This window comes from Cephus cinctus, unplaced genomic scaffold (genome assembly GCF_000341935.2).
Source record: "Cephus cinctus unplaced genomic scaffold, Ccin1 Ccin1_scaffold0132, whole genome shotgun sequence".
Lineage (NCBI taxonomy): Eukaryota > Metazoa > Arthropoda > Insecta > Hymenoptera > Cephidae > Cephus > Cephus cinctus.
The window spans coordinates 1158599-1185124 of NW_014332865.1; the positions used below are offsets into that span (position 1 = coordinate 1158599).

Consider the following 26526-nt stretch of genomic DNA (forward strand, 5'->3'; position numbering starts at 1 on the left):
TTTTTTTTTTTTTTTTTTTTTTTGGAAACTAAAAACCTGGACGGTCTCGCTACCGAAGTCAAATCAATTCACTGACCCTTTTCTTGACCCCCCAGGGACAACCAGGAACTTTTCTGGGTCTTGAGTTATGCGGATGAGAAAGCCTACCATTTCTCAGCCTAAGAGGGTCTTTCAATTCAGTGCTACTTTTGACCGGAAGGTTTACAACCCCTGTCCGCAGACCATGCGTCTGGATAGATTCTCTTGAGAATCGTTATTAGGTTACCGTTTATTACCGAACATCTACTGATACTGGTTTTTTTATGCTGTATAGATGCTTAGTATCATTCACTCAGGATGTACATATGGTACATATCATATATCAGTAGGATACAGTGATGAAATGAAAGTTCATAGGGGTAGCATACATAATAAGAGAGGATATTTATTTTCGAAATTTGGTAACGTTTGACAGATTTTCGATATCGACGGAACGCTTTAGCTTCGTGCGGCAGCTTCCCATAAACCGCAAATCCGTACACGGTAGCTAAAACTTATCGCAATGCTATTTTCTTTTTATTACAAGTTGAAGGTTTACATATTCCATAGTGGATTCTACGTGTTTTTCGCTATACATTTTCAAGTCTACGGAAGTTCTTGTGATTTGGAGTGTTGCTGGTCATAACCTTTGCGGCATTTGCAGCCTTGGACGCTTCCGATCGCAGTCTTTGCAGCCAATAGGAGGCGTGGAACGAGTATCCAAGAAACACCTTTTCATGGGGAGCTGTTTTGTTAGTTCCGGAAAATTCCGCTAGATGGCGCTGTTAAGCACCTGCGGTAGTTCCGGAAAATTCCGTTAGGGGGCGTGGAACGACAATTCGCTAAATTATCTCATAAAAATGCATTTTCTTGGGAAGCTGTTTTGTTAGTTCCGCAAAATTCCGCTAGATGGCGCTGTTAAGCACCTGCGGTAGTTCCGGAAAATTCCGTTAGGGGGCGTGGAACGACAATTCGCTAAATTATCTCATAAAAATGCATTTTCTTGGGAAGCTGTTTTGTTAGTTCCGCAAAATTCCGCTAGATGGCGCTGTTAAGCACCTGCGGTAGTTCCGGAAAATTCCGTTAGGGGGCGTGGAACGACAATTCGCTAAATTATCTCATAAAAATGCATTTTCTTGGGAAGCTGTTTTGTTAGTTCCGCAAAATTCCGCTAGATGGCGCTGTTAAGCACCTGCGGTAGTTCCGGAAAATTCCGTTAGGGGGCGTGGAACGACAATTCGCTAAATTATCTCATAAAAATGCATTTTCTTGGGAAGCTGTTTTGTTAGTTCCGCAAAATTCCGCTAGATGGCGCTGTTAAGCACCTGCGGTAGTTCCGGAAAATTCCGTTAGGGGGCGTGGAACGCCAATTCGCTAAATTATCTCATAAAAATGCATTTTCTTGGAAAGCTGTTTTGTTAGTACAGGACAAAAAAATAAAGTGATGAACAAAAGGGTAAAGGATCTGACAAGGAATGGTATAAATACTTTTCTCTAATTAATTTATTGCAATTCCTGAAAATGGCGCCGTTACAAGTTTCTTCGTTAAATATGTAATGGCTGAAAATTTTTAGAGCAGAAAACTTGTTCAGAATTGAAAACGCGACAGAAACAAATCTCATAGCTTGTATCCGTAGATAATGCCCGGCAGTTATCTTATGCCATAGTGAACGCGGAAAAGTTGAACTTCCAAAGTTTACCAATAACAGATGTATACTCCTCTGGAACTGTCCCGGATAACAATCTACCCAGCGATCAAATTGAACTTTTCTTGAGATATGACGTCATTTGAATTTCACATTATCACTTTCCTCTAGTTTCTATCGCCATTTTGGAATAGAAAGTTCGCCAAAAGACCTTGGCACTTCTATTCGAAAGAAAAACTATCAAAGTCTGACTCGTGAAATCATCAAAGTTTCCTCCCATCGACTTAAACACTAAAACTATAACAAACCTTTTTTTTCGTACAGTTGGCGAACCTGTTGCTTCGGTACTTGCGTCGAAATCCTGGTCAATTTTTGCTCTTGAAAAGCTTCCCTTGAAAAGTGCATCATGATGCACTTAGTGCTTATTGCGGAATAGAAATTGCCACTTGCGCATTCACACATTGCGTATACACAAGCGCAAAACTGAGGTGACACCCCGTGCGTCTTAAAGCGAAACTCTTGACTTCCGGTACGAGTTGAATTTCGTGGGTCCCTTACCAAAATTAATTAGAACTCTCTGTTAATTAAGCCCCTGAGGAACCGAAGGTGCTTGTTCGTGCAACTGTTGCTGTTGAAGTAGGCACGATAATAATCAGACGATTTTCAAGGGGTGCCAACCGTCGCGACGGTAGTTAATACATTTCGAAATTTCCTGTCTAATCCGCACACCCTTAACTGTACCATATCTTTGTTAATCTATTTAGATTTCATTATCGGACAGCGTGTATTATTTCACCTATATTCATTCCCTTTACATTTCATAATACGTATTTCACAATGACGATTGTACATTTTTAATTATTATTATATAAATGGCTCAATTATTCGTCTAATACATAATTTTCATTTCCCGACTGCAATTTGTCCATCGTCAATTTCCTGGAACATAATTTGTGGTCAATATATGCCCAATATTTGATCTTACGTATTATTGATTTTTAATCATTTTATTTTCAACGAAAATTGAATATACCGAACAGAAAATCAATATAATAAAGTTTCCTCTCTGATTGCTCTACAAGGATAACAAAGATACTTTAATATTAAAATTTAAGAGGAACATGAGGCCAAATATCCCCTTAAGCTCGAAAAGCCTCGTTCACTTGAATCTTGCAGCATATAAATTAAATTTGTCTTCCGGCAATTCGAAATTCCATGCTACGTCGGTCGTCCCACTGCATACGGAATAGCGTCGCGAGAATGCACCGCGCTGCGTAATCTCGAATTGAAATTAGGAAAGTTAAGAGCATAGTTTCTAGCTTCGTAGAAGCTCGCGGAACAAGTAGAAGTCACGGTGACTCGAAATTAAGCGTGTTGTAAATCATTTGATTTTTTTTCATCGGCAAAGAAAACCCTTTAAAACAAGTCATACAAATATAGCGAGTCTTCTCTGATTATAAAAAAAAAAAATCTCGTAAACCATGAGGATTATAAAAATACTGAAACTCGGTGAAAAGTGAAGTTAACGATTTATCGTGAAAGCCATCGAAAAATAATGAACTCTCGAAGGACTTCTTTGAATCCCAATGTTAACCGGCAGAATGGTGCGAGTGAATTTTCCTTATCGATTCTCAATGAAATTGAGAGTCACTCCACTATGAACTAAAATACGATTGGAGTAAGATGGCAGCTCAGGGCGATTTGGCGAATGAAACTGTCTTGGCGAAATCCAAAAGTAATTCTAATTACACTGAAACGTATCCAGATTACTTGGAATACACAAATCAATGAAAATAGTTCAAATAATAATATCATTGAAATGCACTTTTAGAAATACAGAATCGATTCTCTGAACCCACAAAGTCATACGAAAATAGTCGATTGACAGGATCTATCAGTACCAACCACATAGATTTATCAAGAGAATCCCGGTAGACGTAGCGATAGATAAATCAATACAAAATATTGTACAATCGATTTTCCATCGACTTTCTGACGTTTTAATCCCATTCCTATTTCGGTATCCGAAAGAAGTGAAGCCACCCTCCTTGCAAAACCACACAGCATCCCTCCACCCTTATCTTTTTCCATAAGATCACAGAAGGGTGACTAGCTGACTTTGCTGACTTAGAGGGCAGAAGGAACAAAAACACCGAGTCAGTCCCTATTTGAGGTTCTGGCGAATCCACCGTATCCACTAGGGTATTATCCCAGGGTTCGCTTGAAAATTTCTAAACTGTCATTGGTTCCATTCCTCAATTTTTCTTAGGTACCGTACGTGTATAGATATACATATATGGCTTGTCATATCGTCATAGATATATCACGTGTATGTATGATATATTACAGCCGTGACGAAGAATGATATCTATGATGAAGTTAAGATATATCTTGTCTACGATGAATTCTCAGGGACGAGCAACGTAACAATTCCATCCTTACAAATCCCGTACAAGCTTTTCTTCCTCCTGTCGCTTCGGCAACGTCATGAACTCGGCCTATTTTATCATGAATGCTTATACCGGAAATGGTAGTCCCCGTCCTTACATCCGCACTCCTCACTCTATTATCTCCAAGGGAGAGGAGTGGCAGATCCATCCCCCGAGGACGCATCATGCTCCAAATCCGCTTCCGTAATCTTTCAGGATTCACTCGTATATATCCGTACAGAAAAGTTTTCCGAGCAGACATCTATCTGTCTGCCTATATATGTAATGTACTAAAATATTCGTATCTTATTCCTGATTTATACAACTTAAAGGAGGTTTCGGTAGATCCACGGAGCACCGTAGTACTTAGGTTCCGTGATATTCAAATGGATACGTTATATGTATACTTACAGCTATACCTTGCTCCCTGTATGTTACTTCTGTGCGACAGTTTCAACGGAGTCCCTTTGATATTTTAGAAATTATTCTTCCAATTCAAGTATAGCTATAGACATTTCAAGGATTTTATTAATTATGCGATTAAAATTACGTCTGTCAAACTCCCCTTTATATGTGCTATACACGTTTCTGGCATAGTTATAACATAATGTAGAGTAATAGTTTTTTTGAAAGTTCGCAAAAAATGTATTTCTAGCACGTCATATGTGGTTTTACGTGTAATTATGATAACGTGCGGTAAATTAGAAAGATGAAATGTATTTTAGTGCAAAATGAAGCACGTGCTTACTTCGTAACAAAAATTTACATGCGAATTCACGTGTTATTTGCTAAGGAGTCCATGGCTTACAAGCTGTCAAAAAAGAAACACATCGAACTCGTGTACATAATACAGATCCCGGTATATGCTGAGAGTGTGATTTGTTGATTTTACGATGGCACTTACTTTTAAAAGCGTATCTAAAAGCCTTCGTGTATTTGCGGAAGCGCTTCGCAGTAACGTCGCGCGACTAAAATCACGGCGGACTCGCAATAGGCGAGAAAGAGTCTGACAGCGTGGACCATGAAGGGCGGAATAAATGAAACTGTCATAAAACGAGTCGGGACAGTGAAAAAGAATAGCGGGCGAAAAAGAATGAAAATTTTATATTTAAACTGCAAGACTTTAGAGCTAGGATTGTTAATTATAAACTTTTTTAAATAAAAAAAATGTTTCCAAAAAAAATTACACCACAAAATAATTCGTCGAGCTGCTTTGATAATTTTTTTTTTCAAATTTCCCGCCTAACTAACCACTGCCCCCCTTCACTGGCAATTCTAACAAGCATTCTTCCGGTAGGAAAAACGATCATTAAATCCTATACAGACACCCTAATAAAAAATCTCTATATTCTCAAATAGTCTCCGACACAGCCTTTAACGTATCTCACCATATGAAATAATGGCCTGACAGTTGGATTGACCAGTTGCCAAAAATAGTTCGTTGAATAGTTTCAGTACGAGTTTTATAAAAACATTTAAAATTCACGATTTGAAAATTAGTTTCACCAGGATCTTCGAGTCTCGGCGTGACGTTCTTTTGCAGAATTATTGATACGAAGTGAACACGCCAACGAATCCACTTTACGGTACTCCTTGTACGAGGGGATAGAACGAAGTAAGCAACCGAGTAACTAAGTAAGAAAGTACGAAAGGAAGGACTAAGTAACGATGGAAGTAGGGAAGTAAAGAGGACAGATCCTGTAGAAACCCAAGGGACCGTAACTGATATTTTACTCGCGTAAAGTTCATGATTGGCACGTTGCTAGACACGGCAGGATGGCGAGAGGGGTTTGCGACTGGTGTCGGAAATATCCCATCGTGTGTACAACCCTCAAGACTTTGACAACTTCATGACTTAACAGGTTGGCGTAACACGACCTTCTGGAGAAACTAGAGCCGAGGCAGCAAGTGACGCCCTGACTAGAGTGTTAAGGTTTACTCCAAAGCGTCAAAAAAAAAAAAAAGATTGTACCTGCTCTGAACTATCTTAAAAGACCATCTCTTAAAAGCTTCTCTTAACTCTTTGTAAAAGTATACACTCGCACTGTAATTACGTATATTTACAAGCGGGTAAATTAATGCAAAGCGTGATACACATGCACTTCTGAAGCTTACGTAACATTTGTTCGTATCATTTTTAATGCACAGACGCGAACTCTGACCCCGCGCTTTATACAAGGTACAGATGCGCGAAGGGTGTAATGACCCTTATGAAAAAAATGTTCACGTTACGCGTGTACTACGGGGTCGCTGTTGGTTTATCTAGGTATTCGATAGGTACTATTTGACTAATTGTATCTGGTGATGAAACCACGTGGTTCCGTCTCATTACCAGAGAACCATTAATCATTCCTATGTGCCATACAAGAGCAAAATTACGTTGCGCCAGTTTGCCGTACATGCATGACATGTCCTAAAGCTTGTCAGGGTGTATTAAGTACATTATCGAAGAGTGTATATGAGCGGTGACGATGATATTGTGAAATGGGTAGAAAAATAAAAAATAAAAATAAAAAAAAAAAGGAAAGACCATAAAAATCAAAATATAAAATCAATGCAAGTTCTTGTGAAAAATCTGTTGGAATATTTACCAAAGCAATGCTCGCCACTTGAAAGCACTTGCGCCTTCGTAAAAATTTTACGGGTTCAAGTTTTTACGTTGGAAATGACGCGAGAGTTAATGAAGTTTCTCGCCGAGACGTAGAAATGCTTGATTGCTGCTTTTACAGAGTTGACGATATTTCTGGGACGCCAATTTTTGCAAGTCGTTTAATCGCGAAAAGACCCTATTACGATAAATCAGATTTATTGAGTCTGCCAGCTCGATGTAGACTACGGTTTCTCTTAGTCGGTGACGGTTGTCGTGCGGACGGTGGCGCCACGCTGCGGCAGTAGTAGGAGGTATTTCATATTTGACTTGCAAAGCCCACATCGACAAAGCTTCGCTTGCGAAAATAGCAAGGAAAAGAGGAAAAAATGAAGAAATGAAAGGAAACAAAGCGAAAGAAAAGACATTAGACGAAAAAGAATTATATATCGTTTAGGTCGGATTGGGTTGGGTCGGGTTACGTGCTACCTCGAGCAGCCGCAAAACGATGAATTTACTTCGACAAGCGCAGGAAGAAAACTACAGTTCCATTTTCGCGCCACTAATATCTCGCAGCCGTCGACTTCTGTATGGACCCGTGACTCGGTCTTGTGTAAAAACTTTGAAACTTCAGCCATAATCCGTAAAGTCCTTTATTCTTGCCTCGTTACTTCCCCACTTTGGATCCAGTTAGCCGCCTTCGATTCCACAATCCTCCGATCTGCGAACTTTACAACTTTACCTTACAAGTCTTTGAACTCCAGGGAGTCTCGTCATTAACTTTATATCCCTTTATTTTCTTATATTACCTAATCCTAATGAAAGCGCAAAATTGCATATGTCGAACTGGAGTCACGGATTCGCATTGTAATCAGAACGACCAAGGTACGTACATAAATCAAGTACAGAAGACCAGTGTCAGTTGAAACCACATATTTCGAATTAAATCAAATAATTTAATCTGACATCTATTGGCAGCGAATAAATTATAATTGTCCGATCAGCTTTAATGTTGCTTTGAAAAAGAAAAAATTATCAAAATTTTACAAAAAAAGTTATCTAAGAGTCGTCGGTTACATTAATTAAAATATAATTCGTTTACGTTCCAACCGACACCAGTCTCCCCTATATACCTTAATATATATAATATATATATATATATACACACATATACTCGCTACGTACACGGATCCACAGATATGCACCTTGGGTTATATGTATATGAATAAGACATACTGCTGAATTCGGATCACCCTGTACCTCGAAATAGAATGGTTCTCGTTCGATATCTTCCAGCCTTGACTTTTTCTTATTTTGCGTACTTATGTAGGCCAACCCCTCTCAGGTTCCTTCGAGTGAACCACCACCCTCCCGAGTCACTACCCAGCCTGACTTTACGACCCCCTCAAAACCTTCGCGTAAGACCTTACACCCCAGATTCGTGTATTCGACGAAAGTTGCAATGGCGTCGGACTGATTGACAGTGCTTCCTATGCACGTTATGTCATCGGTACGGAAAATGAATAAAAATATAGTGCGTCCTGGTTTAATAAACTTTCGCCCAGACGATATAAAGAGCCCATTTCGTTCTCCGACCTCCTTTCCCAAAACTTTTTCAATTCGATGTAACTTCCTTCTTTTTTTTTTTTATTCATCTCATTCCTTTTCTTCGTTTATCTGTTCGCCATTTCCTTCCATCTTTGTCTTCCCCCATCTCTCGTTCTCTTGCACTTGTAAATTTCACGGTAAATGAACGACGTCTCACGTATATACCTATAGCTATTTCGATTTACTATTCTTTACTCGTAACGATACTTTTTTTTCCGCAGGTATTTGACAGAACCGTCAGAAATTTCATGACGGTCCAGATGTAGATTGACAGTCTCTAAGAAATTCAGATGTAATTCAAAACTGAATATTTCAGCAGTCGAATAAATGTATTCATGTTTTGTCGTAGTTGCCGTTCTAAAATCCGATTTAATATTTTCATTCGTACACAGCACAGTAAAGTGTTACCATAAATTTTGATTAAAACTATGACTCTTGGTAAAATGAAATTATTAATTCTCTCGATTAAATAATCTGATTAACGAAAGAGGGAATTATCGTCGCTTGGTATGGCTATGGCGAATGTCCGGTAACGCAATAACGTCAAATTTCACTTTCGAGTACAGCAGTAGGCCAATAGGAAAATTATCGCCGCAGAAAATTCGTACTTCGTATAATCCGCTTGGCAATCGAAAATGCCATTGGCATTAACGAGTTGAAATCCAAATTGCGCGAAAGAACGAAAGTTTCGAACGCGGTGCACTTTTCGTTCCAGCGCGAAAACGCATCGAATTGAATGCATTCGACCGACAGCGGATACGGAAGCCGCGGGCTGCACATGTCGTCGGATCGTCAGAGCATCGTTAACGTATCATCACTTTTTCCCGGAGAAGGTCGAATTGGCGAATTAATGTCCGAACAAAAAAAAAAAACATTAATCCAGAACTCGGAAAATTACGTTCGCGTGACGTGCAGCTGTCCATGAAAAAAAAAAAAAAAAAAAAAAATTGTACCCTAACACGACGTGCAATTCACTCCATTAACCAAAGCGACGGCGTCTAAATTCTTAGTGAAAAGTTTATCTAAGCCAGGCTGTAAATCGTGAAGGCGTTTAGTCGAAAATCGCTCCTTGTTCGTGGTAAACGGCAAAAAGCTAAGGGAAAGTTTCGCACGTTATCGGGGAACAGAGGGTGACGCGTCGCGGAATGTGAATTAAGTCAAACGTTATGGCGCTGGTATATCAGTTAGGAATACGAGTCCTGGCATACGGGTACGAGATAAGAGAAAAGGCGCAGGAGCCGTGACATTACGCCAAGTCATGCGCGCTCCCTTATCTTTTCGGAATTTCCTGATTTGGATAGCGAAAGAAAGAAATCCAAACTGTCTCGAAACGTCGACAAATCTCTTTAGCGCGTGTAGGGAATTCCAATGAATACCCGCCTTGGCGATATGGTATAACGCTTTGCACAGAAGTTCACCTTCTATTTTTACTCTTACACTTTTGAGAATAACAAGATATTGCCTTTTGAATATTTATAGTACACGTGTGTCGGGAAATCTGTTGGTTCTTCACAGCACGGAAATCAATACGAAGTCAGTATGTGTAGTTTCAAGTAGTTCGGAACATACCTGCACGTCGCTGATACCAAAAATGACTATCCCGATCTTCTTTGCCTCGTTCCAAGCTGTGTCCAGTCTGTCGATCGTCACGAGTTTGTTGGTAGAGTACTCCGTGTATGAAGATGCCTGGTTACTCGTGTAGTCCACCATATCGCAGAAGAGGTCATGGCCTGTAGTTGCTCTTCGCGTTTTGCATTGGCTGTCTCCCTGCGATGCTGCTGTGCCGAATCGTCGATCGCCGTAAGAATTCGTTGAGTCGATCCCACCGCAGCTGCCGGGGATTCCGTTGGGTCCCGGATTGAAGGCCCGTGCCTGTCCTCAGTCCCACCATTATGCTTCTTGGCCAGCATGTACGTCCAGGGCCGGCGACCCTCAATGAAAAACTGATTAGTTCTTAATAGAAGATCGCACCGCTAAAAATTAAACAAAAAGTATCGATACAATCCATCGGAAAAGGATCAGGTACAACACCCACCAATGGTCGCGTGCCAATCGAACTAAATAGTATCACTTCTTATTTTCTTGGGTATATACATATATATATATAGATATATAAAATTTAATCGAATCATTATCGACGATTAAATTGAGTACCCCCGTCTATAATATACACGGGTTAAACATGTCGGGAGAAATTCAGCTTTCTTAACTCGAAGTATCGGAAAATTAAGGGTCAAAAGTGAATATCGATTTCGAAGCTATAGACAAAGAATTATTTATTGGAGCTTTTCCTCTCTGTATGAACTTTTCCTTTTGATATGAAGCTTTGCAATAGCGTGGTAATAATTTTCCTGGCAAGTCCTCGATTTTGTAATGTTTGAATTTGCTCGACTTACAGCGGCGCGCTTTGGTTTATGCTTTCACGAGAATAGGTAAGAATAAATCTCAATTATGCTTTTTTCTTTTGTTTATTTTCTTGATAAAAAATGTAAGCTTCTTTGACGCGTAATGCTCGTATTCTCAATGCTCGAGAGCAATGGCGATTTTAAATAGATAACAACAGTAGGTATTGACCTAACAGTAAGCAGGTCTAGTACGTGTATTTACTATAGCAGATACTAGATGCTAGATACTTATGTATCTGTATATATATAGTTGAAACGCGCTATACTATAATGACATAAGAGTTTAAAAATCTTCGACACGTGCTTCGAATGCTTTTCACTTGTGCAACGTTTCTTCTTTCGTGCTTACGGAAATTCTCACGGAAAGTTTCATCCTTCCAGCATCCCCATGAGTACCATCTACGTTCGTCTACTCTCGCTATTCTTTCTTATTTTTGTGCTTCCTTATTTTCATATCTAGTAGAGGATTTCAGGATGCTTTTATGCGCACCACTTTCACGTGGAGTAGCTTTCTACTGATTGTACTTTATTTTATTATTTTTTATCAGCAGAGACAATTTTTACATTGCCTTAAATATTTTTAAAATAAACTACGTCCACTGTTGCTCGACAAAATTGGACGACCCTAGGGTTACGGATTTGTTTACTCGATCGATTCAGAAACGGCGGAAAACGTTTAATATAGGGAAATACAGAAAGGATCTCTGATCCCTTTGGAATTCTTTTATTGCTCGTACCACATGCCAAGTACGTAAGGGACGAGAGAGATAGAAGGTCGAAGAATAAGGGTAGAAAAGTATTGTAGAAAGGCATTCGGGGAGGGTTATATTGCTTTGTAGGATTAAACTATATATATACATATAGTTCGCATACATAGTATATATTCATAGTACAGTATAAGAAATTCGTCATATACCAAGTGAATATTTTTACTTTAGTTTCCTAATTTGAATAAATTGACAAATAAAGCTGTACTTTACGAGACGATAATTTTGAAAAAGAAATTAAAAGTTTCAGTTATATAAAAACTTTCCTATATACTCGATATTTTTTTAATCAACCAAAGTTAATCTTTTATTAGACATTTAAACGGACGTAGCTAACTTCGGCTGATGCGTTAAACCTTGATTTCATATATACTGAAAAAATTGCGTTCCTCTGGGGCAATTACGTGTAATAAAACTTGATCGAACACTTTCGCCGACACATAGAATCCTTCACGTATAAACCAAGTCCGAGATCCGTTTAGGGAATTGAACACTGGAAAAGCAATATCTGTCAGCACGAGCTTGCAGCCGTCGACACTCGCAGCTTGCAATCTCTTCGATTATTTGTTCTCGTCACAAAAGGCATACTGGGAAACGAATTCACACTGCTCAATTCTCTATCAAGAGGAACTTTAATATCGTCAATGATATACGCGATGCGACCATTACTATTTTTCGATTTAATAAAATATATCTTCATCCATCTTAATATACTGAGCTTCGTTATAATATGTGATTCGTAATATAATTTGTTTATTGTCAAAAAACTTATATCCACCTAACAAGCACGAAACAATTTGTATTGCTGTCTACTGTATCCCTAAATATGGAAATTTGAAGTATGGAAACAGAAATTTATGGAAAAATTAAATTCGATTCACGTAATTATATTGATGATTTTTAAAATCGATATGGAGATAATTCTTCCATTCTTCGACTGAATTATTTGGCTCAAGAGAGGGGTGAATGGAACGATTTATTTTGTAGTAACAAGGAAAATCGTATTTGATTAAATTTTTTTTTACAGCAACATTATGAGACACGAATCCCAATGAATTACGAGAAAAAAAAACACGCGCGGCAGCAGCTTCTATAAATTACTCGCAATCGACTTTGAAGCCTATGAAAAGGGACTCAGAGTCGATTCTTTTGATCTGTGGTCCGCACCCTTTTGTGCTATCTGTTTGCTTGGATATTACAAAGGAAATGTAATCATCTGTTCTAACGATTGTACAGTTTCGCAATGCGCCGTGTAATTTTTCGCATTTGCTCGTTACGTAAGCTTTTGCCCATTTACTTGGTTTATTCTTATCTAAAATCCTACAACAAAGGTGTACCCTTTACCATAAAAATACATAAACTAACTTAACTTACATATATAATACAATTTTGAATACCGACGATTCATGCAATTCAAATAAAATTCAAATAGATTTATTATTCCTTTCTTGTATCTTATCTTTTCTTTTTTTCTGTATCGAGAAAGGATATGAATATTTCATTTTTTTTCCATTTCCTTTTTTAATCCAACGCAATACACTCAATTTTAATGTATCTAATTGGTCAAGGTGTCTTGTATCTAAAATGACAGATGTCCTTGAAGTCTTTTAAAAATTTAATACGAAGGAATGTTACCCTTCTCAAAGAGGAAAGTAAAAAAGGAACAAGACGGTTCTAAATTCGTGCCTTACTCTTCCGCAATCTAATCCATTATTTCGAAGTGAAATCTCAAGGGACAGAGTGTCCAACGATTTCCGCGACTCAAAGATAATACGATTATCCTCGATATTCCTGCGACTCCGGAGATACGAGAAAAGCTCAGAAATAAAAGTTAGACCTAGGCCACCACTCTTTGGTGGCTTTATAACGAAGCTCAGTATATTAAGATGGATGAAGATATATTTTATTAAATCGAAAAATAGTAATGGTCGCATCGCGTATATCATTGACGATATTAAAGTTCCTCTTGATAGAGAATTGAGCAGTGTGAATTCGTTTCCCAGTATGCCTTTTCTGACGAGAACAAATAACCACTCTTTCGCCTGTAATCAACATACATACAGCAGGTGCTGCCCTAAGGCAGTAAGACATACGTTATGCATACTGGACGATTCTCGATTTCCATCTAGGCGTCACAAATCCCCCAGAGCATACTTTCTCGGTACTTTTCAAAGAATACGAAACAATACTTTGATCCCTCGCACAGAGGGAAAAGCATGCTCAAAGAATTTCATGTTTTTTCTTTATTTACACATAGCCTCTATAGACATACTCGCAATATATCTTATACGTACAGTCAAGTCACGCACTGTTGCCATCCGGCTGTATGCCGTCTTTGTTATCCCTTTTCACTCTGTCTTTGATCCTCAAACGTTGCAGTATCCGTCAAAGAGAAATGAAAGGTAGAAAAGAATTCGATTAGCAGTTGGAAACAGAGGTTGAAAAAAAAAGAGAAAAATCAATGTCCGACATATTGAAAGTACATTGTGATTTTTTAAAAATTTCACACTTCCTTCCTACTGGCTTACTTTTGATTTTTTCTTTTTTTTTCATTTCACATATATCTGTTATATAAAATAAATGTGACAGCGCGCATATGGTGCCCCACAATATTGGCACGTTACTCTTGCTAAGAATAGCTGGGTGGAATAAGTCATGGTAGGTGTCGGGTAATAAAAAAATGTCTTCGAGGCTTTTGACATCCTCGCCTGGAAAAATAATGTGCTCGACGTGCCGGTGGGAAAATTGAAAATTCAGGCAATTTAATATTTTCTCAGAAAACACCGGGAGAACCCTGAGCCACAGCGAGTTTTCACTCACCTCGTCGTCGACGCCCGATTTTATTCCATCTTTATCGCGAAAAACGTCAATGCCGTCGCGAGGCGAACTCGAAATCGCAATATAGATTGTAATAAGGGTGTTCGAAATGTGTCTACGGAGCTTTGCTACTTTGCCAAATTAGTTTCGCAGAAATTAATTATGATTTAATGAGTCGCACTCACGTGACTGCGTCCATCCGCGTTAATAGCCCAGACTCACGTGTATAAAGTTGACGCAGCCACTTCAGTACAATCACTCACAACAGTCACAATAATTCGCTTCTCTTTAATCGCATAAAATTATCGCAGCCACATAAAAAAAAAAAAAGAAGAATAGACAAGCGAAATAAAAAAATATTAAAATTTGATTTTCGCTCAGTTGCTAATTACTTCGTACGATCCCGATAAATATAATAAATAAATTCACAAAATTGAGATCACGTATAAAATATGTTTAATTTCTTCTCATTATCATCTCGTTCATCTTCTTCTCGTTTCACCATCGTATCGGTGCAGTGCCTTTAAAATGTATATATGTGTACACTGCCCGGCCACAAGTAACAGGTTCTGTGATTCAAAACGAAAATCATAACCTGACGTATCGTGCGTCAGAATTTCACCCTCGCGCATTCTATGCGTGTTCCCCGAAATTTGAACCCTCGAGGAAATTACAGTAGCGCGCGATCTACTGGTTAAGGGAACGAGGTGGAGGAGGGTGCACAGTTTGCGGTGTTGCAGCTGAAGCTAATCCCACCGTATAATTAACCACCGGGTAACCGTCCAGCTTCCTACCATCCAACCCCATAACTCATGGCTAAGCTTCCCACGAGTATATCTCGCGAAAAACTAGCCACTCTCATATATATAAACTCACGACTGCTTCCGATTCGACTGTGCATTTCGACAATTAATTTCATGCCCCTCTTTCCGGTTCGTTCTACGATTCAGTGGAAATTACTCGGGAAATCGAGAAAATGTATTATAGAGAAAAAAGAATATTGGTTACAAATTGGTATACGCGAGTGAACGTGTTGATGAGATATATGTACCCAGTGTACAATCAGTCAATGTAATCGTTCCTCTACAGATGTTTCAGGAAACATCTGGTAAACATAAAAATTAATCAAACGACTTGAACTCTGTTACATAGCGATCGCTAAGAATTGCGAATTTCACCTAATAGATATAATAAATAATACACCGGTCGTTCGATCAGGCTTCGCCCTGGCGGATGTTGGGATGCTTTTAAATTTGCAGAAATCTCATTAACGGTAACTCACAGAACTTGTGACTCAGTGTTCCTAAAATATCCCTAGAAATTAGATGCAATTAAGAGTAGTAACGAATGCGAACACGTGTACTAGTGTTTATTACTCTGTTCCTAAAATCACATCAAAATTCGTTTAATATTTTCGGAACCCATCGCCAACAGACAAACAGCCAGCATAATATCGTTTATACTTTCTGTCAATATCAATATTTAAAAATTTGCGGCCTTCCTTCCATAAATATATAAAATGTGCATGAAAATAAAATCAATTCGCTTTTACGGAAGTCAAGACCGGAAATCTTATTTATTCAATTTTCAGCTTCATATATATAACTTTATTATAAGTATAGGCATATAGATATATTCTTATACGTATACAGTCATTATGTTGACATGTAATACATGCTTGTGTCAGCGTCGATTCCATTTAACCTCATTTCTCGAAATTATAGGTACGCGAGAAAATCACCCTCCCCTAAGAAAACCTGGGGACGCGATTAAACTTAGTGAGTGTATTAAGAATGCATATATCTACGTCCTTTGCGTGACTGTTCAAAGTTACTATATTCTATATACAATGATATCGACATACTATAGTATAAAGACATTATTATATTATTTCCATCAAATAACAGGCTGAATTCTCTTAAGGTCTTCCCAGTCTCACATTCTAGTATCGACCTATGTTATGCCTCCTGACACCCAAGTACTCTCCACCAGCACCCTGAGAACCATAATCCACATAAATATAGCATAGTCTCGGAACAAGTGGTATTATTCACAAACAATTCTCGAGAAAGTGATAAATATCAAAGTCAGAAAATTAATTTTTTATTACGAAAAAAAAAAACCTCTAATTACGCTACAAACTTGGATTACGTTTTCGCTTAAGAAACTTCCAACAACAAAAATAGTAGGTAACACTACGTGGCTCTGCATATTTTATGGACGCTTAGCCGAGTTAACATGTTCATTATTCCCCCCAAGAAGGGCTTTCCCAAAGAGGCACTATCTCAACCGAGGCCAATCAGTGAATATATAAATACATAATACGTCATCCAGAAATAGATGCGCCAACTTTGTAATAGGCTACATCCAAGAAATACACCAGTATAAATGTACGGTACCACGTTCAGGTACTTAATACATGATTCGCGTTAAAATCAAATATTTAAGCCAGCTTCTACTCCCCTGGTAATCTTTCCCAAGGTTTCTGGGGATTCAGAGGGTGGGAGAGAGCCAGTAGAAACAATGGAAGTGGGAAGATATAAAGAGACGGGGTGTTGCGGATAAGAGTGCGAGTGCGAGTGCGAGAGAGAGAGAGAGAGAGAGAGAGAGAGTCAGAGCAACGGTGGTGGGGAGTAATGGCCGCTTAAAATGAAATAACGCTTTCATATTATCCGTCGTATTAAGCCGGCCGTATGCCGGCATCACTCCGGAATGCAAATCGCGTAGCCACGGCTCAAGAGCCGGTGATACATGCCTCAAATTTCCATAAAGCCGGCATAGCATCCCCTTCTGTTTATACCAGAGACTCGTACCGACCCCTCGAACGTCTATGCCTGGGTAAACCGAACGGGCTTTTCACTGGCACAAATGCTTGAATAATTGATCGAGATCTGTTCATACTAGGTACTAACAAACGTGGTATTATCGAAATCTCTACTCCTATATTATACTATAAGCCTCGACATACTCGATATCTACGTATTATATATATTCTTTGATGTCACCATTTTGAATATTCTTATCGCTGATTATTATTATTTCAGTCCTACGTATATGCAAATAGTGGCAAGAAAATTGGACTTATTTTTTATACTCTTGTCAAATTTATCTATTTCCTTTAGCTTTTCTTCTTCTAGCCGTGCTTTGCTTCGCGTAGTATTTCACTTCCGGAATATGATTTTTTTTTCAATTTCTACAGAGAAAACGTATTGCGCAACGTTTATACGAAAGATGCAAGAGTCGTAGATTGAATAGCAGCTAACCAGAAACTGAATGTAGCTACATAGGATTGTGTGTGTATATATCTGGATATATAACATTATATATATATATATATGCAGATATATACGTCTAGCTCCTAGGTCTCTCGCTTGGAAAATGTCGTGCTTGTGCACGCGCTCGAATTCTCAAACACTTTGAGACTGACTTCTCTTCCGGTCTCTTCCTTTCCGCATATCCGTTTCGCCTCCGAGCAGCATCCTAATGAAGACTTTCCTTCAGAGACGTGAGCGTCGTGCTTCTTTCAATAGTACGTATTTTCGACGCCTTGAAAGGGATGAGACTCGGCGTCGCGACGCCAGCCCTCTAGGCATCAACCCTCGCATCACGTGCCTGTAGTACGTTCAAACGGGAAAACAACGCCGGGATGTTTCAGAGGGATGTAATGAAAATATGCCTAAGGCAGAATTTCAAGTCTAATAATTTGACAGTGTTATTCCGTTATATATGTATATATATACCATGTATAATTTTGATTTTAATGTACGTATACTGACCTACATCGTCGTATCTTGACGGGTTGGAAAATGGTGCCTGTCATTTTAGATAAGGGTACGGCCCTTACAGCAGGAAGGATTCTGGTAACCCTTGGACGCTTTTGGACTGCTGTTAAATGAGAATTTTCATGATCCAACGATTTGCCATTGTTACTACCGACCCGGATATACATATACCGGAGCGCTCATAAAGATTGCAGGGACGGCTCACAAGCTTCTGGCCCCCGGCCCGTACGACATTATGAGTTTTATCGCTACCAGCCGCTAATTGCCTCTAGAATTTATCTGGCGCCTCCATATTCCGCGAATATTGCACCACTGCAGTAAACGGAGTTTATTACTGACGTTGCTAAATCACGCGCTATCGGTAATAACGTTTAATATCCGTCCAGAATATTTCATCGGAGCAAAGCGAATTTTTTTTCTCTGAAACTAACGTAGTATATATAGTTATACAAACAATGGAAACTGTGTACATGTATTATATATATATATATATATATATATATATATATATATATATATATATATATATATATATATATATATATATATATATATAACCTACATCGTCGTATCTTGACGGGTTGGAAAATGGTGCCTGTCATTTTAGATAAGGGTACGGCCCTTACAGCAGGAAGGATTCTGGTAACCCTTGGACGCTTTTGGACTGCTGTTAAATGAGAATTTTCATGATCCAACGATTTGCCATTGTTACTACCGACCCGGATATACATATACCGGAGCGCTCATAAAGATTGCAGGGACGGCTCACAAGCTTCTGGCCCCCGGCCCGTACGACATTATGAGTTTTATCGCTACCAGCCGCTAATTGCCTCTAGAATTTATCTGGCGCCTCCATATTCCGCGAATATTGCACCACTGCAGTAAACGGAGTTTATTACTGACGTTGCTAAATCACGCGCTATCGGTAATAACGTTTAATATCCGTCCAGAATATTTCATCGGAGCAAAGCGAATTTTTTTTCTCTGAAACTAACGTAGTATATATAGTTATACAAACAATGGAAACTGTGTACATGTATTATATATATATATATATATATATTTGCAGGTAAAATTTAATGAGAATTTAGTTACGTCAAAGGGGAGTGATACAAAGTCAAGAATTTTATATATGCTCATGCGCGCAGAGAGTACAGAGAACATGACATAGATCATTCGTAAGCAGAACTCTTTAAGCTCGAACGCTTTTTCAACTTTAAAACACGGCACTGTGGGGCTACTGCTATGCAGGATGAGAGTTGGAAAGTGGGCGGAGTGCTTGCACAGATTAAGCATCTTAATCACCGCGGAGCGAAAACTGCAAATTGCGTAGCTGGTACGAAATGAGAGTGGAGAGGAGAAGGATGAGCGACGAAGAAGAAAAAAATAAAAGGAAAGGAAGAAAGAGTGAAAGCAGAAATTGTTGCGTAAACAATTGAATGGTGAATGGCACTGATGCAAAATACTTTGACATGCTGGAGTTCGGGAAAAAAATGAGAGAAACTCGTGTTTAATTAAGCAGACGATGACAGTCCAATAGGTTGCGTCACTGTTGCAAACTATATTTTTTTAGGCATTCCGCAAGTCCGCAACATAACAAAAATTTAAATACTACTGCATTAGATACCCGGTCCTTTAACCAGTATAGTGGTGGTATTCATGTGGTTGCATAATAAAAGAGATAATTTACCAAGGGTAGAGATATTTACTTCTGCGTGAATCTCCGTTTAGAGTTCATTCCGTTTCCGGAATAGTTCGCGGTTTTGCTAATGGAGGTACATTTGGGTAAATATAATATAACCCTCGCACGTCTCTCTCTCCGTACTTACTGTGCAGCAAACAAACAACAGGAGGCAGTTCGAAGACGTTGACGTCCTTTAGGAACGATCTGTAATTTCCTGCGTGATTTCTACGTACGGCGTTTCGCGATTTCCTCTTAGTCTCGACGCCTTGGAAAATTTCCCTGAGATTAATCCAATGAGATTGCTTTATGGGATTCATACTGGCAAGGAGTTGGCTCGCTCCTTTACTTACTGCAACTATTAATCGTAAATTAACGCCACGCCTGGGTACAGTAATTGCTACCGTAACGAGACTCTAATCTTTTCGCTATAACGTTTAAACTGCACTTTACAATCCTTTAGTAGTTCGCTGTAGAAACAATTGTCTTTAGAGAATTGCACGTCAAATCAATGATGGATACTATTAGTTAAACTCTTATACAGGACTTGTGGCGGTTCTAGACGTCTCGACGCCTTTTTGGTATTCTGGATTAATTTACTCGTATAATTTTTTTTTTTACTTGAAAAACTATTTTTTTTACTGATAATCGTATTCGGGATTAACCTGAGAAATCTTTCTGGAATATATTTTTGGTACGATATTGTATTTAAATGAGGGTTACAATTTCTGGATTATAAAGTGTTATTTATTGTGAGAGTCGATCGATTTGATTAATACTCTCGAAATTGGGATATATATACATATATACATATATATATATATATATATGTGGAGGATATTTTTCTGAATTAAAACGTTGTATCTCTCTTCTCAGGTATTCCTATTGAGCTTCTTTATTGACACTTGTCTAGTCAATTACACTTGTAAATAATATCAACTGGGACCTAATGACTGTTTGAACTGGGCCTATTAAAGTATCAGTCGAGACAGCCCCTCTCCCCTTCATTGGTTTATTACGACCCAGACAGAACCGCAACGTAGATCAACGAGTCCCTGTTCCTGGAGTAACTTTTTGAACTATTCGCCGAGACTGAATTCCTATTTTGGAAAATTTGTTGGTAAATTAGTTTTACGATGGCCCACCAACTTCCAAAATTGGCTGGCTGGGTATGAGCGGAGAAAATAATTTTCCGCTGCGATAAGCCCACGCTTATTGCAAACTTGTACAGTCATTGTATTTATAAATAGTAATATCCATAAGCTTTGTCGATTTCCAAAACCGTTTATAATTCGACTATCCGTATAATACCTATGCCATTAATATTTCAATTAACAAATTTGATTAATTACTAGTCGTTAATTACATACTAACGCTCACGATGATTTCTGTTTCAGATTGAAAACAGAAAAATTCGAGCTCATCAACGTAAGTATCCCAAGTATTGCGTATCAATGATTTTCAATGAACTTTGGAGAGAATATTTAATTTACTAAGTCATCAAAGTAATTAATCTAATTTTCGTTGATTTTTCCGATTAAATACCGCGAACGGTAACTCGTAGTCAATAAACCGTAATGTACGTTCCGCACCGTATCAAACGTAGTCTGGCACCGTCGCCATCTAATGCAACGCATTGCATGCAACTCTGGCTGTATGCGCCAAACTACCGGAAATTATCGGCCGTGTTTCAATCAGAGCACACTCCGCATTCAGGGCCGTCATTAACTCCCTATAATAATGGATCTGTATGATAATCCAGAATCAAAGGGATCCTCGAGATATACGGCGAAACTACCTTGTATTTAGAAATGCAATCGACTGTAAAGTACAGTGAGAACAATACGAATGACGTTATAAAGATTCCAAGTACAGCTATAGGACGTACATGAAATAAATAAATAAACGAAAAACTCCATCGATAAAAATTCGAAAAATATTCTTTTACAACAAATTCTTTAATTTCCATCCCGTGTTTTAAAAATTATATGAAAAATGGATTAACACAATAATCGTTTTATTAGCCAACTTCTTCTCTTGCAAGTAGCACCTCTTCGTCACGGTCGACCCTAATTATGTTTCACCAGGTACGCCAGCGCTACCTAACCACTCCAGACTCGAAGCAATCATAAGACTTTCGTCGACGTAACTTGTGTACATTGCGAGGGGGTTGGTTTTCGAGAAAGGGTTGAAAAAAAAAATATATGAAACCCTAGTAACGGCAAGAGGGTAGGAAAGGCATCGTGTCAAAGAAGGGGGTTACTGTTGGTCAGACATACCCTCGAGTAAGTCATCTACCCTTACGCACCAACTATAACTTCTATGGAAGGAACTAAGGGTCGTAGAAAATAAGGGAAGAAGATGGGATGGCTTGACCCTTGGACCCTTTGCCTAATAGCTTCTCTACAGACTTCTTTGCAAAGCCCTAATGGCACCTCCCATCCAACAAGTTAACCGGAGCTTTGGATGCTCCCATGCTCTATATATATGTCGATCCTCATTGAAATATGGAGGGTGCGATAGAATTCAGGGTTTCGAGAGGGTGATACTTTCTGAGCCTTTTTTTTTCACCAAGTCTCCGTAATATAAGAAGACCGATCTGAGAATTTCGTTTGGCAGCTTCTCTCGTCTGCGACCTACTCGTACTTAATAATCGAAAATTTGCTGTAATACATTTTGGAAGGGATAGAGGGCTCTCTCTGCAGCCATTAGGAACGTGGGAACTCTTTCGTACTTATTTGCCCCCTTATGGCACCCTAGAGTGGATCATTCGTTAAGAAAAAGAATGGGATGAAAGATGGGTCTCCTTCGAAGGTTCTTTTTCCACGGAAGGATCGTCATGGGACTTGGAAAAAAAGGGCTGAAATGTCTGAGTGTTTTCCTCTCACTTTATCTCTCTCTCTCTCTCTCTCTCTCTCTCTCTCTCTCTCTCTATCTATCTCTACTCGCGTAACTACTCTTCGTTTGTCAAACGGACGGAATTTAGGATTACGTGCTATGGTACTTGGAACAGTAGGAAAATATTGACGTCACGAATTCTATTGTCATAGGCTCAAAGTTTAATGGCTGCCATTGTTTCTATTATTTTGCCAGTGCTTTGTCGTCCCTCTGTGGGGGGTAAGAGTAAATCTTGCGGATGTAGGTAAATTAGAGTCAAAGAGTCTGACAGTGCTTAATAAAGAGATAATTTATATGAATAATCTTCCCAGTCTCTTGCATGCTATGTTAAGCTCTGTCCACTGTAGTATCTCACCATTTTAATACTCCATTCGGAGTTTGTACATACCCCACTAGCATAGTCACGACCCTAATAAATTTTGGTTCAGATATGTTATGTCTTCGCGTCAATTCCATATTGTTTAAAATTTACGATCATACATGCTAGTGATAATATGCTTTTTTGAACTGACGTGGGCTAAAAGGTGACGAAAAGGAAATCTTGAGGGTGATTCGCGTAAGGAGAATTCAGTATATCCAGAGTGTGGAGAATAAAAGTAAATGGATACACTTAATCCACTATAGAGGATAGGGATAAAAACTTATGAAATCTTGAATCAGACCTTCCATTCGAAGGAACAACCGAGATTCACCCTTAGCTAGGTTCAGCCCTGACTTTCTTTTTTCCAAGCGTCACAGAAGACTGGCGACTCCTTTGCACGTTCGCGCTTCCGGGCATCTACTCTCGACAGGAAATGGGAATCCACCCGGAGACGTGTGGCAAAGGCACGCGGCGGATTCGCGGACGGGGTTGAATCCTCATCAGAAACCCCAGGGGTGTCTTATTAGTAAATTATCAGTGCGTCTTCCAAGCGGTAGATAGCAACCCCCTGGCTCCTTTATCTCGCCCCTTCAGGCCGAAAGCATGATGGGAATCCGGCTCAAGGATTTTGCCACAGGGTTGCTCCGAAGCTTGCACCATCTTCGGCTCACACGTTTTCAACTCCCCACGGGGATGTTTCATATGGCGAACACGTCGCCATAATCATGGTCTTCTCAACTTCGCGATATCCCACGGCAAAGTTATTCACGTTTAAATCCACATAATTAGCCTGCTCATGCTCTCGTCATATTTGATATCTGCCCTCTGTCACCCCTTACGCTAAGACACACGTGCGCCCTCGAAATCCTAAGCCATCTACGTCACTCGCTTGAGTTTATGAAGTGTCAAGATTAATGAACCTCAGAGATAAATGTATATCGCGGCAAAAAGTCGAAAACAATGTAATTCGTAATGTTTTGTCAAAAAAAAAAAATTAATACTAAATTTTTGAATTCGACCATCTCATTAGTACACACTATTGTATTACCAGACGAGATATATTATTACAGTACGTTTTCAATGAAAATTTAATTTTTCATATCATTTTTTTTCTACCCTCCTTCATTTTTGCTTATCCGCCTCGAGCGACCAACCACTCTTTGAATTTTAATGGGTAACGAAAAACGAAATCAATAAATTCAAAAACCCTTTTTGAGTAACTTAACTCCACACCAACCCTTATTGGACTACAGTCGATAGGCTCTTTCGATATGTATTTTATTTAGGCGTTAAAATCTTCACTGGTAGTAATTTCTTATCCTAGCTACCCGCACGATTTACCACCAGGAAGCTGACCCGAAGAAACTTCTTGATAGAAACTGGTTACGTAAAATGGAATTTTGCTAGGGTAAAACCATCCGATATATGCTAGACGATGAAAAGCGATTAGCCTCTAACTACTTGCTAATGAATTTAGTGGCTAAACATACATGGCCGGTACAGGTGGTAGCAGGGGTGTGTTCGGTGGTTGCGATAAGGAACGTATCCCAGTGTGGACAAGAACCGCCCTACCCCTTTGCGGTCCTTGTTACACCCCTGGCGTAACATACCACACATGTTTCGTGCATCTAGTCCGTGTAAAGGTAGGTACCTAGGTATGTATGTACTTTCGAGTACATGCTATCGTGTCCTGTAAAGTCCTTGTTTCTCATACGTGGACACAGGTATAGATAAACATAGAAATAACGAATATACTGTAATTCGAAAAATAGGAAAGTCTGCCATAAATATAAAATCTGAATAGAAAATAAAAACTTGTATTTACCGCTACCTTGTATATGAATATCGCTTGGTATAATATTTTCGTACGATTTAACGATATAAAGCAGCCCTCTGTTAATTCCAAGCTTATCACCGAAATTCCAGAGGGGATACTCGGCCTAACGAACACGTTGTTTCTGTACGGTTGATCCGGCAGCTGCCTCAAATATTAGTAAGCCCAATTAAACAGGAATTTGTACAATTCCATGTATTCGATGTATATCATTCCTACGAAGAGACTCTGCTCTGCTGTGTGCTGATGGGCCGATGGGAGTTTATTTTAATTAATTACAGGTGCGGTAGTCATTGAATAATTCAAAGTCAATGGAAATATGACGAAAGTCCTAAATTTAACAATTGACGTTGAAAACTATTCCAAGGCTGGCTATACAGAATGCTTATAGCATTAGAGCGGGTATAAATACGAAGAGGACTTTCGATTGTACGATAAGCTCAAGAGGAACGATAAGCTAAAGTAATGTAAGGATATATAAAGGTAGAAAGCCCATTTAAAATTAGCCTCCCCTTAATCCAAAATAAAAAGATAAAGGTTGTTTCATGAATAAAATGCTAGTTATCGAGACCGTAAATCCGTAGGGGTGGGGGGGGGAGGGGGAGAGGGATGAGATCGTTAAAGGGGGTGTGCCCAGCGCGTATAACCCGGGATCGGCTGAGTTGATTTATTCGGAAATTTTCACAGTGACGCGATTCCTTTAGCTCAGCGAATACTAATTGCCAGCCCAGGGCACCGCTCCCCTCGCCGCCGCCTGACCCCCCGCCCCGCCCCGCGACTAAATGAATCTAATTGCATCTGAAATTTAAATGGGCACAAAAAATTTGCATTTAATACAAAAACATTTAACTGGCCGTATGAAGTCGAACGAAACGTGAAGTCTAGTAGCCTGACAACCGCCGTACGGTTTACACAAGAAACATTAACGTAGGTAAAGACGTGCCTGGAAAGGGTTTCCGGTATGAGGGTGCAATGAGTAGATACAAGTATGGCTTATACTCACCGCGACGTACACGGTCCACCAAATGTTTTAAGCGAAAATACAGACTGGCTTTTGCGACCCTCTTAATTCTGGGGGAAACCCTTCTCGTTGCCGGACGCAACTTTCAACCCTCTATGCGTACGACTATGGGTTGTAGTACGGCGCCGGGATTCGTTACGGCGCTCGCTTTGTCAAAATTACCCATAGCTACTGGTGCTTCTACCCTGTGGAGGGTCGACTAGTCCGTGGGGTTGAACGGCACGGGAAGCCGAGGAGCGGTATAACGCAGCGGAAGGGCGAAAAAGATGGGCACCGGTAAGCCCGCGGCCTTCGTTGGTGGGATGCTGATAAGGCCCTACCTAGAGGAGTTAGGCAGTATTGTGATAAAGGAGACGGGCACCCTCCTAAGTAGTGATAAACGTAGTAGGTATGGCTGCCTCAGGAAGAGGGTGGAAAGTGGAGCCCAGGGCCGAGGAAGCGGCTAACAAGGATAAAGGGCTGGCGTAATGGACACAGGGTGCTGAAATTCATGTCCGCGTAAGAAAAATTGGACGGGGCGAGAGGTGCCAAAGCCAAACCCGGAGTGGGAACAGTAATTTCATGAGGGTAGGAAAATAGTGGAGCACGTCACGGGGAAGGACGAGCGAGTGAAGTTAGCAGATCAACTTTCAGCAGATGACAAATAAATGGGGGGGGGGGGGGGGGAATTTT

The 26526-nt window shown here is 39.5% G+C and overlaps 1 protein-coding gene across 5 annotated transcripts in view; it reads left to right on the forward strand.

Moving 5' to 3' along the window:
- Nucleotides 1-26526, forward strand: part of LOC107263034 (leishmanolysin-like peptidase) — a 181466-nt gene that overhangs the window by 120223 nt on the left and 34717 nt on the right. For all 5 annotated transcript variants that reach the window (XM_015729825.2, XM_025080396.1, XM_015729824.2 and 2 more), the window contains one exon: nucleotides 21138-21168. In XM_015729825.2, coding sequence (XP_015585311.2) covers nucleotides 21138-21168 — 31 coding nt within the window. The remainder of the gene's footprint in view (nucleotides 1-21137; nucleotides 21169-26526) is intronic.